Here is a 25,422-nt window from a genome sequence, read left to right as displayed (position 1 = left end):
AAATTTCAATATATGCACTTATTTCCATCAGCACATAATTGGATTTACTCCTAATTAACTTATGTTTGACAAAGCACTTAGCTTTAATATACAGATTTGGTCTGTAGTAGTAACAACTGTAAGTGGGCAAGAAATTAATCTTGCTCTTACTAAAATCTTAATGAAGAAAATAATACCCTTAACATTGACTTCCTTACTAGATACAGGACATCTCATGGTTTCTCATGAAATACATTGTTATTTCACTAATTTGTAGACTACTAAAAAAGATGTCCTTACAGGTTCTGTACTTAGGGTGTTGATATTCATTCTAATTTTAAAAATGTGAAATTCATGCTTTATGTAGGTTCCATTATTAAGAGTTCCAATCCCACACTTCACAGCCTAAATTATTGGATTTTTTTGCTACCAGTTGATTGAAAAAAACAGCATTAGTAATTTTTTTATCTTTAATAATCTCACCTTCTGAGCTGCTTTAGAGGGACTCTTGTTTTTGCTTCCTTTGGGTCTTCCTCTTGGTCTTTTAGGAGATGGTTCACCAGTTGGTTCCTAAATACAGGAAAACATGCTATTGTGGCAAGAGGCTACAACTAACCCAGATGTTCTAAAGGATAAACTAAACTGAGAAGTTGCTTAAAACATATGAATTAACAGTGTCATTAAATAACATCATATTAATAATGCAACATTAAAAATTTAGCAACTCCAGGTAAAGGAAAAAATAGATTTTTGCACAATAAATGAGTTTAACTTCTCTTGCAATTGCATAGAAAAACTTGGGAAAGTGTGAATATTCTAACATGTAAGTTATAGCAGGAAACACATTTTTAAAGATGGCTATGATTTCCCTCATATAAGAGCAGTTATTTAAAAAATAACAGTTACCCATTTAATTTCAATTGCATTGCATTATAGTAAGATACAATTATCCCATGCAGTTTCTAGCACAAGCTTTTTGGGGAAAAAAAAAGTTTACTACCCGAATATTGTAAAGTAAGATGAGACTACTTCTCTCTCAAGGGGGCAATTTTTTTTTGTTGTTCTGCAGTCGGCATTATATTCACACCTATTCTAAAGAAAACTGATTCATATTAACATGCAAATTTAAACGTTTCTTCAAATAGAACACTTGTAAGCCAAAAAAACTCGACCAAAGAAAAATCTGAAACAAAACCTCAACTCGAAAATGTGTCGACACTGATTATTTTAGCTATTTTCTTAACTAGTTCCTTTGCCTGCCAGTAAATAACCAGTCCTTAAAACTGGGTATGAATTACTAAGAATTCAGATTCCAAATATTTATTCAGTGAATCATAAACACTATAAAACTCTTCTAGTCTTGAATATTATGCATTTCATTCATATTACAGGATGCCGTAGAACTAATTAAGTGCAGTTTGTTAACTTAAACCAGTTTAAAGCCCTTCAGCTTTCATAATTCCCGGGTAGGTTAAAGGGAGGCCGGCGAGGGGACTCCCCAAGTGCTGCAGCTCAGTGGCGAGCCTCGCAGGCACTGCACATCTGGGCTGAGCACGCTGAAGGAGACGCGCTTTTCTTTCACTTCCACACATTCAAATGCTACCGGAGGAAAAAAATAAATTAGGGGAGAAAAGAAAAAGAAAAAGAAAAAGAAAAAGAAAAAGAAAAAGAAAAAGAAAAAGAAAAAGAAAAAGAAAAAGAAAAAGAAAAAGAAAAAGAAAAAGAAAAAGAAAAAGAAAAAGAAAAAGAAAAAGAAAAAAGGAAGCCCGAGGGTCGGTGGGGGCTGGCTGCCGGGGCTGGTCGAGGGCAGGCAGGGGGTGAAGCAGAAGGGGCACAGAGCCCGCAGTCACCGGAGCGATGGAGTGAGTGTCACCAGGGGCAGCGCGAGGTAACGGGGGGCTCTGCTTTTATGGCTTCCCAAAAACACCACTTTCTGTGAAATTTACAGGACCATATCGGGGCGGGGGAGGGGAAGGAAGCAAAGCAGCCGGGTTTCCCCGGCTCGGGGCTCTGCTGCTCGGCTCTCTCCATGTTTCGAGCCCCTCGAAGGCTCTCTCGTGGCAGTGGGGCTGATGCCAAAGGAATGGGAAGTAAACACGTTTAAAGCCCGCGGACGCTCGCTCTAAAGTGAGCTCCACGGGCAGCCCTGCTTCTCAATCGTGACTTCCGAGGGAGGCAGGGAAAAGGCTGCGGGCGGCTCCGCGCTGCCCCCGCCGAGCTGCGGGATTAATTGGTTGCATCCGCAGGCAAAATCCTCCTTCGGCGGCGCCGGCGGAGGGGCTGCAGAGCGCGGGGGCTCCCCCCGGGCCCCTCGCCCGGCGGCAGGGGCTGAGCGCGGCTGGGCAGCTCCAGGCGATGCGACAATGGCACTTCGGGAAAGGAAGGGAAGGGGGGTGGGGGTGGGAATAACACACGGATCTAGCAACCTTAGCGCGAATTCAGATCTTGCAAGTGAAAAAGGGGAGCCCAGCGCGCCCCTGTCGGGGCCCAGGTGGAGGCTGGGGGTGTGGGTGGGAAGGAGCACAGGGCCACGCTCCCCGCGTCCAGACACGGCGGCGGTCCCGTCGCCTCGACCTGCCTTGGGAAAGCGCCGGAGCAAAGGCGAAAGGTGTTGCAAATACAGGGCAAGCCCCCTCCGGCTACCTCCCCCACCTCCATCGGCAACGGGGGCACCTCTCTCCACACGATGAGGGGGGCGAGGGGGGGAGGTGGGGAAGGGGGGGAATCCGGGGGTGGGGGGGAGGAAAAAGGCGAAAAAAAAAAAAGCCCTATGCGACTTTCTAGTCGCCCTCCTCTCCCCCAGCCCCAGCATCTAGGGGCAGTTCAGGGGCTGGGCTGGTCAAGATCGGAGGCGGCAGCAGCGCCCGGTGGGACCCGACACATGCACACACACGCGCGCACACAGATTGAGATATAGCGAGGGCTCAGAGAGGAGCGAGACAGGAGAGCCCCGTTCCCTGCTCCTCGCTTTCGCAATTTCAAAATCAGCTCGAAATGACCCAGCGAGCGCTGGTTGGTCGGAGCCGCGCTGCTCCATGTTCCCCATTTACATTGAAAAGCCCCAGCTCGCTCCCTGCACAATAGTGGAAGTCCCGAGGAGGCTCCGCGGTTCAGCCGCGGGCAGCAGCGCCGTGGCTGCGGGGTCCCCCCGCCGGGGTGCCCGCCGGAGCCCCTCGCTACGCCTCTGCACCGCCTCGCCGGGAAGCAGCGCACAACAAAGCCCCCCCGCCCCGTCGCCAGGACTCCTTGCAGCACAATACGTACATGTACATGCCTATAACACTATAGATCTGCGGCTCTACGTATCTATGCGATACTGACTTGTGGTTGTTTCCTGGGTCTGCCTCGTCCTCTCTTCTGAGGCTCTGCGGTTGCAGGTTGCTCCTGGGCAGCAGTGGAAGGCTGACCGGGTCCCTCACCTTGTGCACTCATCGTGACTTCTGCTGCTCAGCCTGAAACCAGTCTCTCCAAAGCACCTTGAAGGGGGGGAATCAAAACGAGCTCTTGCTGCTTTTGCTGCTCGCTGCCACCACCACACCGGACGTCCTGGTGCTGCCAAAAAGGAGAAGAGAAGGGGAGGAGGAGGAGGAGGAGGTGATGGTGGTAGTGGTGTTGGTGGTGGTGGAAGAGGAGGGGGAATGAATCTCTCTTACAATTTAGGAATGGTTAGTAACATGAAGCAATTCAAAAGAGGAGAGGTTAAAAAAAAAAAAAAAAGGCAGAGTAAATTGCAGCCCTGGAAATGCAAGGAGAGAGGGAAATAGTCCGAGGGTAGTCGGGAGCAAACCAAGAAGAGGAAAAAAAGTCCTACAAATTGAAAGCAAGTGGTGGCTATCGCGCTTAGATCGGATCAGGACAAATTAAGATAAGACACACTGAAAATGGACTGAGAACACTGCACAATCTTGCCAGAAGCATGCACCCTGGGAAGACGGGGATTTCGGCAGCAGCGGGAGCAGCGCGCAAAAGGAGCGATCATTTAAAAATAATAATAAAACGATTTGGGAGATTGGGAGGGAAAAAAAGGGGGGGGCGGTCCTGGGTTCGTGTCTGTGATGCGAGCTCCTGGGACTGGAAATATTATTATGCGAGTCCTGCCCACGGACTAAACTAGGATGAGGGTTAAGGGAGGGAAAAAAAGCCCAAAACCAACAACAAAAACGAAGGAAAAGAAAAGAAAAGCCACCTTTACCCGTGGGTGGAAAAACCAGGAGGGGGCTGTAGGGAAAAAAAAAGAAAGAAAAAAAAAAGAGAGAGGAGGAGGCAGAGCGAAAACCCGGCGATGGGGGGCTGGCGGTCGGCCAGATAAAACACGAGCAGCACGGCAGCCGGGGCAGCGGCGGCAGAGCGCGCCGCCGCCTCACGTGTCCCGCACCGGCCCGGCCGCGCCGCCACCGCGGCTTTAAAGGGCCAGGCCGGGCCCGGCGCCGCGGCCACCGCGCGGGGCTGCGCGGCCGCCGCACGTGCGCGCCCCGCCGAACAAAGGCGGCCGGGCCCGGGCCGCCCCGGGCCGCCCCGGCCGCGGGCAGCGCGGCTCCCTCGCCGGCGGTGCGGCTCCCTCGCCGGCGGTGCGGCCGCCGGGCGGGCGCTGCCATCGGGGCGCGGGCCCGGCGCCTCGCGAGACGGCCGCCGCCGCGGTAAGATGTGGGCGGTATAACCCGACGGCGGGTCGGAGCTGTCCTGCCGGGAGGGTGACGGCAGGGGAATGACCTTGCGGAGAGCCCTGCCCCGACATTGTTCTTCCTAGGAGCATGGCGGGGCCGCAGGCTGCGCCTCTTGCCAGAGCCCGTAGGCAGGATGTCCAGCACAGCCCTCGCCCTCCGCCCGTGCTCGGTCCGCTCCCGTGCGAGCCATGGTTAGGCGCCCTCCGCTGTGGCCACAAGGAGATGGATGGCCACAACGGCCAGGGAGGACCCCCCTGTCCCTGCGTCCCCCCCAAAAAAAATGTTCACACCTGGGCTTCATGTGCAGCTTGGGCATTTCCTCCAGCCCCTCTCCTCCCACAAGGTCTTGCACTTTGGCTGACTGCCACCCCTGTAGTAACTGTCTGGTGACATCCTTTCTCCGCTACTCGGGGCTGGACAAGCGCAGGAGAGCGCTCAGAAGGAAAAGTTGTATTATCGTATATAATACTGAAGAGGGCAGAGATACTGCTGCAACACTCCTTGTGTAAGCTATCGAAATACAGCCAGTTTTCTTGACACCTTATAAATTCTGATGTCTACTGATAAATAAGGAAACAGGCAGAAAGTTACTACAATCAAACACATGCAGTCATTGACCAGCAAGGACTGTGCTGAGGAGACAGCTGAGTTATTTTCTATGGAATAGAAAAAGTACACTGCAGACAGATGGGCTAAAGAAAGAGTAATCCTAGAACACTTCTTAAGGCTGAAAATATTGCCAAAGTGTTCTTAATCCAATCACAAGAATCCCAAAGCCTGCTTCACTCCCATCCCCAAAAGCAACCAGCTATGGAAGATAGACACAGTCCACCTGTTCAATCTAACAGCTATCAGAAAAGCCTTGTAGTCCCACTGCATTTTTTAAAATATTCAGTTCACATCTATTCTATACATCAAAAGAATAAGCTGCTGTATGCCATCAGGATTCCAAATGGAGGTTGTGAAGTCTTTAGTTTAAAGTGCAGCAGCACATGACTTTTATAACATCCATTAATCTCTTTAAAGCATATTCATGTGTCCATTTCTCTGGAAGAAAGTGTTACATGCAATTGGTAAAACCCTGTTGCTCCAAAACATCCGTCCCTACAGAATCATCCTATATGGGCTATTAATTGTATCACTAGTCTTCCCTTGAGCAGTTCTAGTAAAAATGCTATAGTTCAAAGACTTTTTACATACAGCCATAAGCAAATAATTTTCACATGAGATCAGTATTCCTAAGCCCACTGTTCGAAAGCTGTTCTGGACAAGAAGAGCCTCAATCCTTGCACTGTGCCCAGCACAACAGAGTTTGGGTCTTTCTACAGTCTGACTGCAGATTCACCATCATAAGAATCAGTATCTAAGATCTAAACATTTGGTCTTTCATTTCTTTGAAACCATCCTGATTCCCTCCTTAACCAAAAGTGCTTAGACAATAAATCAATTCCTTGATATTGATACTCCTTATGGCAACTCTGTGGATACAGAGCTGTCTAGACTCATCAAAAAACTTGTTCTTATGTCATTTATATACAGAGTACTTTAACCCAGGTAAGCAACATGACATCCAGAAGCCAGAAAACCTGACTTCCTCAAGTGGATGATGGAAGCTGAGGAGCCAGAAACAGCTCTTCATTTTTTTCCAGGTTCCTTCCCAAAAGAGATGTGGTAGCTGTTCCTTCCACTGTTCCAATCCATTCTCTGACAGTATAGCTGTATTTGCACAATATTCAGTAAAAACACCAGTGAATACAACTGTATAATTAATCAAAGGGACTAGTGCAAAGTCACTGGAGTAGACATGACCTACTTTCCACCACCTTTGGTCTGGGATTGAAGCTTTGGTCTATTAACAGAAGTATTAATTATCAGGTTTTGTTTTGTTTTGTTTTCTGGAACCATTCATATTAGTATAGGAAATTTATAGACATAAAATCTGGCCTGATTTCTAGTCTCCATGAGTCTTAAACTCAGGGCATTTCCAGAGAAATCAGAGGAACTTCCTAGAAAATTAAGAAGACAATGAAAAATAATGTGCAGATTTTGCTACCAAACCCAGAACACTTATAAAGAGGCCATTTGTTATTCTGTAATCAATGTGATGGCTTGTAGAGGTTTAACTGGCCTCTCTTCCCAGAGGAGATTTTTTTAACTGTGCATCAGAACAAAAACCAAGGTTGCAGGAAAGTATCTTTTAGAAAGATGGAAAATTGCAGGTTAAATAGGCCTTGGAGAGTATAAATAGCAGCAATAAATAGCTTCCCTTGCTCACTTCTTCATCTATTTCCTTTCTCAAAAGCCCACAGATGCAGAAGAAATCATGCTGTATGATCACAGGGAGATGTCACCCACAGACAGCAGCCAAACATAACCCATATATAAGTACAACTAACCCCACCAGTCCGTGAGCTCAGGTGGTCACAACTGACAGTGCTTTACACAAGCAGAGAACTTTATTTTTTACAAGTTGCTACTGAAGGTCTGTGATGCCAGCTGTGTGATAGGAAGCATGTCCCCAACTTTATAATGCCTGCTCACTATGTACAAAGGAGGGCAGAGTCAGGACACCCCTCTGCTCTGCTCTAGCAGGTCCTGTTTTCTCCATCCTAGTTCTCTTGGAGTGCAAACTGCTCAAAAGGGGCAGTGATAGTAAGTTTAAGGCCTTAGCTCAGGGGAAGCAGCAGTTTTTTAACTCTGAAAGAGATCTCTTGCCAGGAATGGGAGAGCAGATGGTAAAATTCAGAAGAACTTTTTTGACTGTTTCCTCCATATTTCAAGAAGCTTAGAGTTCTGCAATGCCTCGGAAAACTCCTTAGAGCCTTGGCCTACCAGAGCTGCAGGCTGCCATGTCTGAAAGGTTGTATTTTGAGTGGATATTTCACTTCTGTGGCCAGATAGGCCACAGATATTTATGAGATAGAGAGACCAAAGATATTTATGTATTTAAAGGCTACAGTGGGTACTCAGGGACCTGGGAATCCTGGTACTCTGCCTCTAGAGAACCAGTCAGTGCAGGAGAAGTACATCTTGCAAACATTGTCTACATTTGTGGGAAAACTTAATTTTTGTTTTTCCCTGGTTCTTTTAGAATGTGCTGCCTGTGGGGATACAAGAGGGAGGAGAAAAGCAGACACATGAACCTTGAGTGCACCTATGAGATGGGCCAGGGTGTATCACCATTCTTCCACTCTTTTCATCCAGCTGGTGGGACCAAGAGTGGCTGCTGCTTCATAATCAGCGACCTGGAGATGGCTCTGAGAACGTTTTAGGGAAGCATGACTGTGACTGACAAAAAAGACCCAGAAAAGAATATTAAGGCTCACTCTCAGGCTTTGTCTGCACTGGGGAATTTCTTCCCTCCTCCAAATTCCCACCATTGCCAATATGAATGCAGCTGCACAATTGTTAGAGATGTTGTGAGGCATAATATATGAGTTTTCATCTAGTCAGCCATTTGCAGTACTGTGTCAATTAACCCTCCTCAGAGCAGGGTTAACTGATACAGTGCTGAAAACGGCTGCTGGAGCTGAAAGCTGTCTATACTAAGGTTCCCATTGTTGCTAACTGGTGCAGCTGCAGTGGAATCAGTCCACGTGGGATTATTTGGTAACAATTCTCCAATAGAAACTGCTTCAAAATGCAACACAGCCACCTAATGGGCCAAAACATGCTTCCACTGCACCTCAACAGCTATGCACCCATGCTGTTGCCACTCATAATGGGATTTCTTTCGGTCCAGAAGGTACTTTCTGCATTTCTGTATTAAGTACTCAGTATTTCATCTCAGCAAACTGGTGTTCCTATCACCCCCATAGAAATGCCTCTGCTCATTGGTTCTTACTAGCTGTGGACTTGAAGATGTGTTGGAGTCAGTTTTCTGTTGGTGTCTTTTCATTGATCCATACACTCAGTCATTCAAGATTTGTGCTTTCATGTGTGGAAACCTTGTCATTTGTTTTTGGTTGTAATTTCTTTGTGCAGATCTAGTTCTTTAATTTGTGGCTGGAATCATAGTTCACTAAGAGTTTTGCTTTTTTCCTGCTTAACAAGTAAAGCCTTTTTTGTGTAGAGCAGCACCATGAAGACTCACACTGCTTTCTGAGGGAGTAAAGTTCTATTTTGAATGAGCAGAGGTGGCAGAATCAGTCCCACTTATTTCCGTGTACTTTAGGAAGCAGTTATGAAACAGGCTGGTGAAATGGGTGTTTCACCCTCTGCTGAGTAAGACTAATACTTCTAAAAAGCCCCTCTCTATCCTTCTTCTACATCCATGTCCAACACTAACTAAAACATGGAAGTGTTGGTTGGCATTTGTTACACTTTTGAACCACTATTTATCAGACAGATGCTGGCAGTCAGGTTTTTTTAAGTGCAGTTTGCAAGTGTGAAAATGTTGAAGCCTAGGCTCAGCAAAAATCTCAGTGAAAAACTCTAGCTCACTAAAGCCTCTGATTAATGACAAGCAGGTTTCAATTCATGCATGACATCTTATGCAAATACAGAACACAGCTATTTGCAGAATTCTGGGCAACTGCATATGCCTATGAATATCTACAGAGGCTTGACATACCCACCCAGGGAAATGGGAAAGGGGCAGACCCAGAGGAGCTGCAATCCACAGCCTCCCAGCTGTAGTGGTGAGCACTAGAGCTTAGCTCAGGGTGTTGGGATGTTGAGCAAAACTGATTTGGCAGAAACTTGGATACAGCTGAGTATTTTGAGAAAGGGGAGAGGAAGTGGCTCACTCTTGCTTCATTCCTGATACGGCTGTGATGGCTGTTTCTCGCTCCCAGAGATCCCTTTGGACACAGGGAGTGGGCACAGTAACTGAACTGCCTGCAAAGCAGGTGTGACAGCTGTCTGTGGAAGGAAGGAGCAGCTCCATACTGACTACCCTTTAGCTCAGGTTGAGCTGTGGGGATGCATGGTAAGGTTGTCAGCTCACAGTTGTCATACAGCTTGGTAAACCTGTTTATATGTTTGCTTAAATGGTTTTCATTAATCTCCTGAAGGGTTCTCACAAAAATACCAAATAACTCCCATCCCAAATCCCAGTGGAACTGGATTTTTCTTCTCCCTTACCCCTATTCCTTTTCCCTTCAATATGAGGCTCAGTATCTTGCATATGGCTTTATATGAAACCCAGTGATTAAAACTACTTAAGACTGGCTCATTTTTCTCTGCAATGAGTTCAGTTATTTCCTTTTTATACCTTCCAGAATTTACTATACCATATCTAAATATTGGCTGCAGTCCACATGTTTTAGATCATTCTCTATAATGGTCCTGTTGTTATAGAATCCTTTGTGTGTGTGTGAGAAAGAGAGAACATGCATATGTGTTGGAAGCAAGACAGGGTGTTTAGAATTGCTTGGAAAGAGAAATCAGGGTATACCAATTCCGTAAGGGATTTCTGAACTGATAACATAAAAGTGATAAAAATAATTGAGCACTGACATTATAGACCTCCAGTTCATTACCTTCTATGTGTGATAAGTAGTATTTCTGATCCCAACATGTTACTATCCTATAGATATTCTACTAATATATCACTCATTCAACTTTTGTTGCTATATAATTTTACAGATCAGATTTATTGTTGTCACATTTACTGATTTTTATTTGTATTCTAAGTGTAGGTCCTTTGACTTGAGTCATATGTGTCAGTCAATGGTAAGCTGCATAGAGACTAAACTAAGGCAGCATCTGAAAGTCCTTACTCATAATACCAAAAGCTCATTGCCTGCTGATGACCTGCATGTTCTCTGTACGTTCTTCAGCAGGTAATATGGATAAATAAATGATCCAAGGAAAAAGCAGGAAAAGCATCATTTGTCAAACCATAAGCTTTAACCAAAACACTCCAGAAAGTCACAGTGTCCTAATGTATGGCTAGAACTTAGGAGGAGGTAACTGAGAAATGCCTCTCTACTTCCAGGACAAAATTGAAATCAGTAGCCCTGCTGCAGTGGGTGTCTGACTCTTGCCTGTTACTCCACGTGTACAGGATGCATTTAAGTGGCAAACAGACAGGCATGGACTGATTTTGTGTCCAGCAAGTGTGCCCTACCTCACAGCCCATCAGATAAACCAGTTCATGCTCACAGCAGGCTGGGCATCCTCCCAGATGCACTATGGAGTCACAAGAGTGGGGAAAATTTGCTCTCAAATTTCTTTCAACTTCTCATTGTGAACAAGTCTTAAAGGAGCCTGTCAGTGCTGTAAATTCAGACCTCTTTCCCATGTGGAGAAGTTCTCAACCTCCCAGAACAGAACAGATGCAGAAAACCCTGCACTAGCTACTTCACTCATGTCCCACCCTTGTAGGGCCCTGGGCTGGAGATTAGGATATCATTTTCTGCTGGAATGAATTTCATCCAAAGACAGTATACTTAGTTTCTATATATTTTTTTTCCTCCACAAGCTAAGATAAATTTCTGCTTTGGTCCATTAACAATACTTGTATTTTTAATCACAATTATTTTGTACTGTATTTTCTTTGGAAATAACAGTAATACAGTTTATGTGAAATACAAACAAATGAGGGAACCATTTTTACCTAAATGTATGAATAGCATTTTGCAATTTGTCATTGTGATATATTTATCTTTTGAACTTTAAGTGAGCTCAGCTGAAAAAAATGCTTCTCTTCATCACATGACTGGAAAATATATTACACCAGAGAAGAATATTGCTGTTTTAGTTTAGAAATTAGAGGCTAAATATAATTTTCCACTATACTTACTTTCCCAAAGTATGGAGTAAATTATTTACACTACAGTAAATTCTTAGTACGTATTCCAAAAGGTGGTAAATTCAGCATTCGTACTTCAATTAATGGATATTTTGTGAATGTGTGTGTTAAAACTAAGACCCTTAAGATCTTATGCCTTAAAACCACTCTAATATGGCTAGAACAAAACAAATTTGTCAACAAAATGAAGCCTGGAGGAAGGAAAATAGTACGGAACAGAAAGACACAGACTGGCCAGTGGAGTGACAACAGAGAAGCAGCTGAAGATTTGGGGTTGCTCTCTGTGTGACACCCATCCCCATCTAGAGGGGCAGCGTGTGCTGGTCACTACGGGCAGTCTTTCTAACCACAACCCTGCACAGACGCAGAGGTGCCTGTGGTTCCCAGCCAGGAGTGCTGCATCGCTGGCTGCAGCGGAGCAGGATGGTGCAGGAGCTCCATGCCCAGGAGCTCCATGCACAGGCTCCCCAGCTGCTCTGGCTTCCCTGCACACCAGGGCATCAAGTTCCTCCCGCTCCTGAGCTGCCCCAGCACACCGGGCTGCAGGGTGCAAGCTGCAGCCACAGCAGCAGAGTCCTTCGGCCCGTGCCTCGCCGCCTTTGCTCCCTGCGTGGCTGGGGAGCCAGGACAGGGCCGGCTGCAGCCCAGAGCAGCGCTTCCAGCAATGGCAGCTGCTCCCAGGCACCATTTTGCCCAGGGGTCATTTTGCTGTCACATCCCAGACGTGTAACCCTCGTGCGATGGGAGAGCAGCCAAGCAGCCATCAGCAAAGGCTGGGGCCGGGTGGGAGCTGTGGCTGCTGCCAGAACAATTCATCTGACACACAACCCGTTCCTTACATGCTCCAGAGCTGTACCCAGGGAAGAAGGCTGTGGGAACGGGCTGTGGGCCTGATAAATTGTCCCACCTGCCACAAAAGCTGGCGCTCCAGAGGATGAGAACCTGTTTCCTACAGTGTACAGTCATCATGTTTCAAACCTGTCGTGCTTCTTTGATAATTGGGCTGCTTTTTGTCCATTTTCCCTGTGTGCATATATGGAGTGCAAAGGAAGGTCCAGGGCTTATAGCATCAGTTGGGAACTCAGGAAATGGAGACAATTCCTGTTCATTCTTGCCTGACCTAGGGCAAACCACATACACACAACAACTTGGAAGTGTTTGGATATCTACCTCCCACTTAGCCAAGCAAGAATGAAAATCTGTGCCCTATCAGGAAAACACAGATGTGAGTATTCCCTATCTTCCAGGGCCATTATGAAGATGAAGACATTTCTAGTATACAGAAAAAAGGGTAATGGCAGTCATTCAAAAATCATATATATGAGAAAGGGTAGTGCAAACATAGAGGAAAAGTTGCATGGTTACCTAAGGCAAAGAAACATCTTTAGATGTTTTCAGTTGTGGCTCAGATTTGGTAAAAATATGTTTAACAAATCTTTATACTTAAAAGCTCTGTCTGAAAACATTCCTAATCTTTTATTTATTTTTTTGAATAATGATATCAGTAAGAGACCATTATATAATCACAAGAAAATTAAAGCTCTCCAGGGCATGATCTTAGCTGTGTAATTAATGAAGGTGGTTAAAAGTACAAAGTGAACCTGAAGCAAAATTTGTACCAGAACCACACCTCATTATGTTTTGCTGCTTAAGTCTGTCATAAATAGAGATGTTTATTACACATCTGCCATTTAAAGTACTTATTACATGCAGTGTTATATTTTATTTAGATTTAAAAATTTAAAAACACATGATGACAAGCTGTGTTACTATTAACACATGCCTGAGGGGCCAGGCTGCACATGCACATTGTGCCTTAGGTTATATTACAGTTCATTCACTTCAGAGTTACAAATCATTTACAGAAGTATATTGTGTAATTAGTGTGCCCAATTTCAGTCCATGGAGTTTCATTGGTGTGAAAGAACAATCAAGCCCTGTATATCCATTCACATTTATTAGGCCAAACTTTGTAGTCTGTCCTTGGAGCATCATTCCTTCCTCTGCTTTCAACAGCAAATGGCATTAAAATCTCCAGAACTTCCCAAAGCAAAAGCAGTTATTTACTTTCCATAGGATTTTTTTTTCCTTTGAGACAGAACTGACTCCAGTGTATGGGCAGAAAGGGCAAGAGATGGTGCGCCAGTTATATGCTTCATAATTCTCTCTTCTTCAGGTTTCTTTTCCTGAACAGACTGCCCTCCTGGACTAGCTCCAGGGCTGGCTTTGAAGAAATCTTTCACAGAAAATTATCTTGTCCATAGTGCAGAAAATTGTGTCATTTATCTCACTTATGAGACAACTTGGAATTTACTGACAATATTTTTCAAGCACTTTTTCTTGCACTTTTGAAGTAGTACATAGTACCATAGATCCTTCTAACTAACTATTTTACTTACTGATGGAAGGAAAAACACACATATTAACACAATATAATCCTCTTCATATTATCCAAAATAGCTCTTCCATACAGCAATTGAATACGCAGAAGTCCAGCGGCAGTTCCTGGGTATATTTCTGTGTGATTGAATATGTATAACAAGTAATGCCTCAGAGATTCTCAGCTCACCTGTAGAATAAAATTCTGCATTACCTGATAGGTTAAAATGAACACAAGAAATTTTACACAGATTGAGGCAGAATATTGTTTATCCTACCTACTGAAAAACAATATTTCATATTTATGGGAAAAGATAAATGTTTTAATGTGGGAAGGTGTTTGCAGGGTATATTTACTTGATTTTGGTCCACTTTTTTATATTTTACAAAATAGCCAAAAGCAAGCCACTACAAACAAGAACTGCTAAAATATACGCAACATACACAGTCTTTAGTGTCTAAATGTATAGTCTGTAAAGAGAAATAGCTCTACAAAAATATTAACTATGAATTTAAAAACCAGAAAGTTTGAGTTTTTTCTTCATCCTCAAATTAAAATGTTTAAATTTCTGTCAGTCTAGTAATGAATGTTTTAAATAGAAGCATAAAAGTCACAATTTCATATAGAATTATTTATAACAGAGTATCTTATATTTACTAAAGGTTAGAATAGGTGCTACATCCATGTTAGAATTGTACAAGTAGTAACTGTAATTTGATTTCTGACAATGTATAAGGGAATATTTGTGCAGTAACATCAGTACAGATGCTTCCATTGAATTGAACAGGATTCTTGGAGTGTGAATTACAAAGAAATCCCAAAAATCTAGATGCCAGATCTTTGAATGTTGGTTTATTGCAAGAGTGTATGTCCTTTAAAACAGAATATAATTATCTGGAATTATACTGTTTGACAGATTGAACACTTTCCTAAATGCATGAACTTTGTGTGAAGTAAAAAAAAATATTAAAAATTTATGGAACATTCATGCATTAATTGGCATAACTAAATAATGGAATAACAGAGCTGCATGAAATACAATACTCTCCTATTTCCAAAAGTCTCTCTCACTCCAACCAAGACAGCTTATTTTCACTGAGAATTCAATACTTCATAGGCTCAGTGCTTTGGCCAGGACCCAGCTGAGTAGGTAATTCTGTTCTTTTCAGTGGAGTTACTCACATGCCTAAAATTAAGAAGGAGATTATGTACTTTGATGGACAGAATGCAGAATACTCCAGTTCTTTTCAGAGTCTCATCAGCAGGCTGCATATGTTGACACTTTGAATTTTGTTTTGCAGTATAGGGCTGCATAGATTTGAAAAGTAGAATCAAGAGGGAAACTAATGAAACAAGGAATAAGGAGTTGAAATTCATCTGAGTTTTGATCCTAAAGTGACCACCAGACTGTTTTTGTAAGATTCTGCCACTGCTGCAGTCATCAGAGAAGTCAACTGAAACCATCTTAGTTTTGAAGGTAAGTGCTATTTGTATTGCATTACATTAACATTTAGGGCAAGCTGCAAGGCTCTACTAATTTTGCAGGGACACTGTAATCTCAATACAGGGATAGTGTGAGGAAGACAGCAGAGTACAGGGATATTTGGGAAAGATAATTTCATTCTGAAGTCATGATTTGATAATTGATTTTGTTCAGTGGGAAGAACAACCTTCGCAGAATTGTATGCTTTTAAAAGAAGCCCCACTATGTCCTGAAAAATGGATGGCTCTCCATCAGCAATCATATTAAGCCTGTCCTTCTAAGGAAACAATCCACTAACTTCAACCATACTTGAAAAAACAAAATCTAAAAAATAATTAGGCTCCTACAAGTAGCTAAGGGAGATCTACATGAATACTCCAAGAGAAGGAAAGTTGGGCAGAATTCAGGTGCAATAGGTTAAATTTGAGAGTAGCCCTTTATCTGATCATTACAAATGATTGACTGGTCATTCAGAACACCCAAACTTGCTGCAAAACTCCTCTGTTTGTCTGGTAGAGAAAGTCAAATGTGGGACTGTTCCCAGCAAAAAGGAGGAGGAAAACCAGAGGAAAACCAACATCTACAGGGAGTGTGTTCAGGCTTAATTAGATATTCATAGAGCAGTGTGCATGGATGCTCCCAATTTAGCTGTCATTTAAGACTTTAGAGGGCAGGTGGAGAGATACAGAACCCTGTGGCAGAGCAGGAGTGTGGGAAACAGTATGAATGAAGCAAAATGGGATTCAAGTGGTCAGTGTTCATGGGTAGGAACTCCAGTTATAGAAAGTACTTTTTTTCACATTTAAAACAATAGAACAATACACACTGAAGAAACAGTTATTAGATACAAGAAATATGATGTTGCAAAAAGTAATAAAAAGGAGATAGAGGAAGTTATTAAAAAGGAGTATTAAGAGAAGCCAAACCACGTTTATGTGCTAATTTCCTCTAAGAAATTTTACAGTGTTTGAAAACTAAAAATTGCTTTTTGGAAACAACTATCAAGTGTTCTCATGGATTCCCACAGAACAATACTCTGAGACATGATGGACAATACAACATAGTGAACGGGTAGACAGACACAGGTGCAGAGTTACTGGCAGCTCTGCTCTGAAAGCAGATCCTTCATTCTCATTGTGGGTTTATTATTAACACGCGTTTCCGCTTTCCAATGAGTTTTACATTTTTATTTACTTCGGGAACACTGCTCATGTTCCTGAGATATTATTTTGAAAGAAGATGCCTCAAATTCAATTAGAAGAATGGCAGCTCAAAGATATATTCTTTTGCATGTTTGTCTTATCTCTTTTGCAGAGAGAGGCATCCACAAGAAGAACTGAGTCTCCTTCCTTCATTTATATTGCAAAGGGTTTTAGCACAACAGTGGAATAAATTCCTTAGATAAAAAAATACTGCCTCTCCTGACAGTTTAGAAGATGTTAATATCTTGGGGCCAAATTTTAAAGTTTTAACTTGATTCTTTTTCTTCCACTCCTTGGGTAGAAGTTCATATGTTTTAACAGTTTTGCCTAAGGCAAAACCTCAGGATTCAACTCTTAGAGAACAGCAAGTATCTTAAAAATAATCCTAAATTCAAGTAAGATCCTTCAGGCCGAAACCATTCCAGGATCTACAGGAGAGATCATCATAAGTCTTTAAGCAAAAAACTGAAACATCATTATTTAAGCCTGGGAACACTGTTTTAAAGCAACACTCTTTGATGTTCTAGAAAAATGTAAACAAAAGATGTAATTTGTGAGGTTGATAATTGATCAAGTTTTCAGAGTGCAAAATAGCCCTACAGGAATCTGGTAGAAGTATCTGAAATTACTGTAGGGAAGAAACTTGATCTTATTTTAAACGTAATTAAAGCCTTCTGCATCTCCACAAAACCTCCAAAACCCTGGGGATCTCTGATGGTTTACCCTCTGGGGAGAACACACAGATATGAATTTTAATAGTGTCTTTTGGTAATGTGGTGGATAAAGACAAATTGATTACAGCAGTCTGGAAAAAAGCAGGTGATGTGTTACCAGGGCCATTGGGTTCATGTTTTCCCAGACATGGTGAGGGCCACCCAGATTGTAAAAGAAAGCTGATATCTTTAAAAACTTGATTTGGGGCTTGATATGGCATTCTTATTTCCGGATACACTGGATTATATCAAAAGAAAAATAAGACGTATGATACAGATTCTGTTCTTGTGTACACTAAACCAAATCTAGGCTAAAACTTCTGACACCAATGGATTTGCCTCAGATTTATGCCCAATAGAAGAGCAGTACTGTCCTTCTTATTGTAATGTCTATCATTATTATCTGACAAGCACTGTGAAACCGAAAAAGAGTAAAAGTCTGAGAAATCTGAACTTTGCAATAAGTGTTTCTACAAATTTGCATGGAATACCAAATAGAATATTCTTGTAGAAGTCCCTTATGAAGATATTTGTGTGTGGTTGCAGAGGACGTGGTTATTTTAATTTTGTTCCCAAGAGAAACTAGGTGTGCATTCTGATGGGACATAAAGTGAGTTTGTAGTGACAGCTGTAGGCTCCTTGCACTCTATTTCTTTCTACACCATTTGGAGTTATACTATTACAATTAGAGACAGACATATTAACTGAAAAGACAATTCAATAACATGCCTGAATATCACAGCAGATGGAAAGATGAATGCCAGTCCTATTGTTCAATTATCTATCCTTGAACTTTGTCTAATTTTGCTGATTGTTATTTGGTACATGTGAATATACACATATCAGTTCAAGTTTGCACATATGGATCAGCTTGACATTTGATCTGCTTTCAGATCTAGGCACTTTTCAGTACCATAGGTATCTCTGCAGCCTGCCACAGAGCCATGAACTTGGTGTGCTGGGGAGCCTCACTCCTTCCAGTATTCCATATTAGCCTTGCTTTGGAAAGGACATGGACTCAATACAAATACAAACTAATTGTTCCTACAGACGTGTGGCCCTGGAAAGCTCTGCTGAGCTGCATCTAACTGGAAAAAATAAAACACCTCTTTCTGTGCCATGGGAAAGCCAAAAACTTTGCTTTTTCAGATGCACAGGGTTGTCCTTTAACTGGGCTAGAAATGAGGTAAATAATTTAAAACAACCACAAAGAGAGAAATCCTGAGTGGTCATCCTGTCTGTTGAGACTGTTTATATTTCTAAGTCAATGTTAAGTAGTCCTCACCCAGATCACAGCACCTACACTGAAAACAGCAAGTGGAACTTCCTTAACCACTAGAATGAAGTCTTGGCCTTAGATTCTTATTTACATTTTGCAATGGCACAACCCTTACAGAAAGAATACAGAAAGCCAGTCTTCTCCCTCATTCCAGTAATCTTCAATCTGGAAGTTAGACTGCCCTGCCAGCAGAGCTGGGGATTGACCCAGGTCTTTTGTGTTGAAAGTGCATGCTCAAAGCATTATATCAAAGGCAAGATGGCAAGGCTACCAGAACTGGAGCCTTGTTTCAGGAGATAAATGAGCTGTGCTGGGTCCTGAAGAAAGGACTCTTGATATCCTTCTTCAAGAAGTGCCAGGCTGCAGATGCAGAGTGAATGGAAACAGTTCCTAGAGGAACAGGCTTTATGAGATCCACGGGGAAGCAGGTGTACAGTATTACCCATGTCCTTAAAATGTCTCAACTGGCCAATTCCAAGCTTCTAGAGCAGGTTAACTTGTCAGCTGTTCTGAAAGCCAGCTCTTCCCCTACTGCAGAGGGAGCATGAGCATCTAGCACAGAGTGAGCGCCAAGGAGCAGATGTCAGAAGGCTGGTGTTGCAACAATTAACTTTTAGGCACTTGAATCCTCACTGAATCTGACCTTCTGCATCTGTGAACCACTTTGGAAACCAAACCACTAGCCTAAATTCTTCAGGTCTTGCAGAATGGTGCCTGCATACCTGAAAGGATCGAGGTTATTCACCTTGCATTTACAAAGGGTGTGCTGGCTTAGCTGCCCATGTCTACAAGTTGTAGGTATCCCAGGTGTCTGGCTGCATTCCTCTGTCCACCCAAGGAACATGAGATACAAATAGGCAAATATTTAATTTTATTTGATTTGGGGTTTTCTGTGCAAGGTCTGAAATTACACAGCTCTGTAATGGAGACTTTTCTTCTGAATTACAAGCCAGTGATATACCTTTATATCAATACTATTCATTTATCCAAATAGGTGCTAAAAAGGCTTAGCTGGTATGATACAAGTTAGTATCAATCTTTTGATCCAAAGCTCATTTTATTGTATATTTAAAAATAATATTATATTATGCAACTCTCAACCTGCATCAATCTTTCTCCTCAATAAAATACAATATAGTAATTCACCTCTAGAACAGCAGAATGTTTTCATCTTGTAATAAGCATCAGTGCACGGTAAACAAGGAGATGATGATGTTTTCCTACACAACAGAGTGAGTCTTTCACATGAGAAGTTGGGAGAGGACACTGTTAGGCACACAGAAATTCTGTAAGAACAGATGTTGATGTCTTTTCTGATAGATTTATAAGACTGGGACTTACTGGCTTCAGAGAGTGACTCAAAAACCAATCAAGACCAATTGAAGTGATACTATGTAATATCTGTTTGTCATATACTTATATATCATGGTATGATTTTACAGCTTATTTGCAATCTAGCAGAGTTTATACAATTAAAACAATGATCAGTTAATATAGTATGATGACAAAAACCTACACAATAAAAGTGTCTCCATGACTTCTAGATGCAAGGATATGGATTTCCCACAGAGTTGTGGCAGAGTCTGTAAATTACACTGTTTGGTTTTTTTTCCTTCTTTCTTATTTTGCTGTTGAGATGAAACATTGACTAGTTTCTTCTATCCCATTCCAGCCCTGGATAGCTGTACTCATTACAGAGCTAACCATAATATGCTAGCATCTAGGCTGCCATTTTTCAGTGATGTTAGTGATGTTGCTGGAAACACTGACAAGAACTACCACACCATGGCTTAGAATTATCAGAAAGTAATTGAGCAACATACATATTGATGTGGAGTACAATCCCATCTCCCAGAAGGCCACTGACTGATGAAGGATCACAAACCCAAACAGAAGGAAGCTTCAAGTCAATTTACTGGCATATAATGCTCCCTGTGCTTAATTGTTTAGATCAAATACTGGTAACTTCCAATAGAATAAGTTCAGCTTCACAAGTTGAGGGTTTGTATTTCTACAGCTCTCGGTCTTTGTTCAGTATTTTAAACTGAATATATATAGTTGTAACCATCTAGTTGCTTTCTTTGTGCTTGCTAAGTTCATAGTCTGAAACTTGCAGCAATCAGTTCCTTTACCTAGCTGTTTACCAATTAAGTCATATTGCAAAATCCATTCACATTTGAATAACCTTCAGTTACACTGAGAGAGTAGGCATCATATTTGTCTTCCCAGCACTGTTCACTACAGCCTGCAAAAAGACACAATAAACAGTTCCTGTCTTGTAATTTGCCTTAGCTGGATCTCCCATCTGACAGACCTTCCAAGGAATTACCCAACTGTGCCCTGCTTTCTTGCCTTTATCGCTCAGAGTTCAGATTTGATCAACCTATCAGTCGCTTTGACAAGCTACAATAAAGGAAAAAAAAGCCACACAGCTATAATTACACATTGCTCTTTCTAAAAATGTGACCAACTTTCAAATGCTATCCAACATGTGAGAAACTCACTGGCTTAACAGTACTGCTGCCAGAAAACTAGCAGGAGCAAAATTAGCCAGCTGAGAATATTAATGAACTTCAAGAGAGAGAACTGGAGACCTGTCTTCGAAGTCAGCAGCAGAAATAATACAGTTCTGTAGTATGGTTCTCCCGTGATGAACTTGCTGTTCCAAAAGGCAGTATACTTTCAGAGCCTGGCAAAGCTGGCAGAAGGAAACATCCAGTCAAAGCCTGTAACTTAGGACCAAGTTTTCCAACTGCTTGGGCAGCTTCTGACTTGTACAGGTAACAGTGAAGAGCAGTGGATTCATATTTCACAGAGCTCAGGTACAATGCAAACACTGATGAGGGTCTCCTGAGAATAATTTGTGGGGTTTTCATGTACTTTTTTTTCTCTTTAACAATACTGGCAGTAATCTGCAAGGAGGTCTTTGCTCCCTGTGGAACTTTTTGACTGGTTTCTGTTTACAGAATCAAAATCAGAATCAGTGTGGAGAGATAGGGAAAGGACGAAAACTGAGGCAGAGCAAACAGCAAACAGGTAATTACCAACCCTTGCTGGTACCAAACAAAACCTTTCCCATTAGCTTTTGTTTACTCCCCCTATGTAGTAGGTGCTCTGTCTCTCATTTTTCACAATCCTATAGATGAGTTAACTGAGGATCTATCTCTATAAAACAGGGAATCCATTTTAGTAGGTTGACTGAGTTAGTTGGCTAGTCCTCCCATTGGAGCAATTTGCTAACAGCAGGAGTGTATCCAGCAAAATGTAGCTCTTCACACAGACCTCCCAAGTTGTCCCATCTCTCCATCAGAGAAACTTTTGTGAGGCCTGGGGAAGGGAGAGTCCTTCTGTAAAAATATAAATAAAAATGCCATGTCTAGGTGGAACCCTGGAAAAATTCCATGGAAGACTACCTCATTATGAACTCTTTTCCTACACACTGTACACTAATCTGAAATATTAAAGAGCAAGGCAGAATATTAATGGAGAAAGCAGAGAGGCTTCAAGTAAGTGGGATCTGGACTCATTTGCTTTTGCTTTTTCAGATTATCTAGGAGATCTTTGGTGAGAGATACAGCTGCTGTGCCTCATTTTCTCCACAGAAAATAAAAATTAATTAATGCCAGTGATGTGCCTCCCAGAACCATCCGGACAGATAATTTACTAGGATTTACAAAAATCTGGTAAGGAGGAGCGATGTATTTTTAAAATAAATAAAGTAAGTGTGGCCCACACTCCAAATGGCTAGTGCAATACACAGAACAAGGATTAGCCTGTAAGCATAATCCTTAACATTATTCTGTACGATGTGCAGTATCCTGCTTGGAGATGCTATCTTCTTGTCGGCACTTTTCTTCAAAATAGTTACACTATGAAATTTACCTCAAAGCAGCTGACTGAGCAGGAATTGAATGTGTTTGGTTGGCAATTGTTTTGAAGGTTTCTCAGCCTTGATAGTTCCCCCAGAGAACTGCATTTGCTTTAGGCAATCCTTAAAGCTAGCAAGAGGAGAGGTACACAAAGGCAGTTTTGATGCTGTTAAAATGGTTATATTGGGTTGTGCATTTGACTTGGCTTTCAGGAGAGAATAAAATGGTTTATATGGGCGTGGGTGAGAGAACGACTTAAAAGTGCAAGTTATGCACCTGGACTATTAAGCTATTTGTCCCTGTGTTCTTTAATACCTGGCTTCTGTGTCCAAAAACACACACAGGAGTATTTTCAGGCTTGGGATATATTATAGTCTCTCATCAGTTAAACAAGTGGGACTGAAAAATACCAGGTTCTTACTATTTCTTTTCTCTAATGCCTGTTTCAATAGAGATATGAGTTCTGGGAGCACTGTATGACTTCATGCTTTTTTTTTTCCAGAAGTAATGATAAAGAAGTAACATGAAAGACTAGCCCAAACAAAATCTTTGAACTGGGAGATGAACCAGATAAAAGACATACATTTCCCAATTCATTGCTATTTGTGCTTGTGAATTTTTGGCAAAGCAAGTGCTCCCTTGAGTTCCCAGATGCCCTATTTAATTGGAAATCTTAAAGGCATAACCCAAAGTTATCTTAAAGGCATAACCAAAGTATGGGCAATGTTTCATGAACAAAGGAAATAGGAAAATAGCATATATTAATCACCATTTCTGAGTGCAAGAACGTTTTAAATTCATTTTGGTTTATATTTAAGAAAAAATTTGCATGCAAACTTGCCAGGATGTATGTTGGTCAAAATGTATTGTGCTCCCCTAGAAGGAGCCAGGGAGGGAGAATATAAACTGCAACATTCCCTGGGCTTCTGCAATATTGCATCTGCTCTCAATTAAAGTGAGATGTGGTTTCTAGGGACTGTATCTATGGTATTTATCTTAGAACCATATTTTTTATTATTTTGAAATGATTTTATGAATTGCAATTGTAGCTTAAATAAAGGCGTGTTACAGTAGTGACCATATTGTCTGCATATTCCTTCTGTTGAGAATCCCAATACATATCATGTTACTGTCAGAGATTTAAGGAACAGCTATCTATGAAGTACCAGGACATGAACAAGACTTAAATAATTAAATCCACTACATCCACAGCAGACACTCTCTATTGAGGAACAAAAGGAGGGAAAATGTACATGCTTTCAAAAGCCTAGAGAAAGACACCTGGCAAACCACTGTCACCAGGTTCTGCACAGTGGAAAACAAATACAGACAAGCCTTGCACGTAAAACTCTAAACTTTAAATGCATAAAATGGGGTTTCATCCAGCTGCATTTCTTTTTCCATCCCCCTTCCTCTGAAGCCAATGGGGAACTTCCATCTCAGTCAGTGACCAGCTCAAGCATTAACATGCAAGGACCAAGAAAGGACATTCTGTTTAAGAAGGATAAAATCGACTAATAAATTCTAATTCAATCCCAAATAGTTCCCAGAAACAGGTCTATTCATACTTGCCATGTGAAATCACTGCTCGCAGCATATGGCCAGCTGTCAGATGACCTGTGTTACGGCATGTTTCTGCTCTTCCCTGCCTCTGAATGGTTTGTTAATATTTACCAGCTTTGTGTGAAAGGGATGCTCATAGCCAAAATTCATTCCCTCTGCCCTTTCTCTTGTCAGCACTGCCAAATTGTTACCCCTCCTCTCTGGTTTATGGTACAACCAGATAGCTCTGCTAGCTGCTAAGCAAGGTGAAAATACTCACCTTATGCTTATGATGTAAGGAAAAAAGGAGGCCCCAAACCAAGTATTGAGAGTTCCGTTATCCACCCACAGCATCATCCCACACTGCCAGATGTCCTCTCTATCCTGCAGCTCAAAACATTCATAGAGTCTATCGGGGCTATAGCATGCTTAGCCCCACACACAGAAACTGGAATATAAGAGCAGAAAAACTAGACAATATGAGTGCTTGAACACTCCAGAGAGCATAGGTACTTCTGATGAAGTGACCTTTACAGGTTGACTTGAGGGTCCAGAATGAGCTTGGTTGATGAGTCAGTTTGACAGCCAGCTCATCTTGTTCTTTGGACAGATCACAGATGTGTCCCAAGAATCTAATCAGGATAATTCCCTGCCAGGAATATGTTGATTACAGAATACAAAACACAAAAATCAAGTCTTCAAAGCTCTAATAGGTGCAATAACAAAGGAAAAAATACTTTCTGTTCTGTTCTGCTTTTAAGGAATAGCCCTGCCAGCAAAACCGCAGAAATGTCAACAAGCCCATCACTTAACCAATATGAGCTTTGCAAAACTATGCTGGTTTAATTCACATACTTTCAAAGAAAAGGTTTAGTCCAGAAATGTTTCCCCAAAAGAAGCATAAATTATCCAGAATATTTAGGCAGAAGACCATGCAGTAGACATGGCCATATAATCAGGCATTCCCATTTTTGAGTGGTTGAAAACACTCTCTTTTTACACAGCAGCCACTACAGAGAAAAAGGTAGAGACCACTAGTTACCAGTCAGGGTGAAAGTGAGTACCGTTTCCAAACCCAGCAGTCCAAGGTGACTATTGTTATGAAAATATGAAAAAGATTGCTTTTCAAAGCTGTGTGCTGCATTAATATTGAAATAACAACTTCTAATTACAGCACAGCATATTACAGTTTCTCCTGTGCTGTAACCAAAATATTTTGGCAGAGGAAATAGCTGAGAATTTCTGTATTCCAGAAAAAGGGCCAAGAAGCAGAAAGAGCAGGCAGCAGTTTGTGGTTTCAGTTGAGCCTGCCCACTTTAATTGTTAGTATCTGACACTTTTTCAGCCAGCCCTTATTAACATTGACAGACTACAGTAGTAGGCTACCACCCTAATGTCACAGAAGAAAAGCATCAGCATTTCTGAAACAGTTGAAATAGTGAAAAAAAGAGACAGATTTGTGTCAACATACGTGTTTTACCACTAATGATCATGAAACCATGATAGTTTTAATTACCCAGACTTCCTCTTATAATAATGACCCCATAAAATATT

At 42.0% G+C, this 25,422-nt stretch overlaps 1 protein-coding gene and 1 long non-coding RNA gene across 8 annotated transcripts in view; one reads left to right on the top strand and one right to left on the bottom strand.

Moving 5' to 3' along the window:
* Positions 1 to 4,291, bottom strand: part of HMGA2 (high mobility group AT-hook 2) — a 110,008-nt gene extending 105,717 nt beyond the window's left edge. Inside the window, exons 1-3 of one of the 5 annotated variants that reach the window (XM_064419410.1) lie at positions 3,856 to 4,273; positions 3,301 to 3,455; positions 463 to 549 (exon numbers count right to left, since the gene is read on the bottom strand). In XM_064419410.1, the coding sequence (XP_064275480.1) occupies positions 463 to 549; positions 3,301 to 3,411 (198 nt within the window). In that variant the 5' untranslated portion in view covers positions 3,412 to 3,455; positions 3,856 to 4,273. Of the gene's footprint in view, positions 1 to 462; positions 550 to 3,300 lie in introns of all 5 variants that reach the window. The other 4 variants (XM_064419407.1, XM_064419408.1, XM_064419409.1 and 1 more) reach the window with 4 other exon arrangements.
* Positions 1,796 to 23,411, top strand: LOC135300197 (uncharacterized). Of its 3 annotated transcripts, XR_010362079.1 has the most exons (5): positions 1,796 to 1,867; positions 7,735 to 8,388; positions 15,082 to 15,257; positions 16,578 to 21,279; positions 21,424 to 23,411. It is a non-coding gene; the product is annotated as an uncharacterized LOC135300197 (long non-coding RNA). The 3 variants fall into 3 exon arrangements; XR_010362077.1 differs by lacking the exon at positions 7,735 to 8,388 and having other exon boundaries at positions 1,801 to 1,867; positions 16,578 to 23,406; XR_010362078.1 differs by lacking the exons at positions 1,796 to 1,867; positions 7,735 to 8,388 and adding an exon at positions 12,201 to 12,625 and having other exon boundaries at positions 16,578 to 23,406.
* The last annotated feature ends 2,011 nt before the right edge of the window (positions 23,412 to 25,422 follow it).

This window comes from Passer domesticus, chromosome 5, assembly GCF_036417665.1.
Source record: "Passer domesticus isolate bPasDom1 chromosome 5, bPasDom1.hap1, whole genome shotgun sequence".
Classification (NCBI taxonomy): Eukaryota; Metazoa; Chordata; class Aves; order Passeriformes; family Passeridae; genus Passer; species Passer domesticus.
Note: the sequence above shows the minus strand (reverse complement) of the source record. Positions and strands in the feature narration are given on the sequence as shown.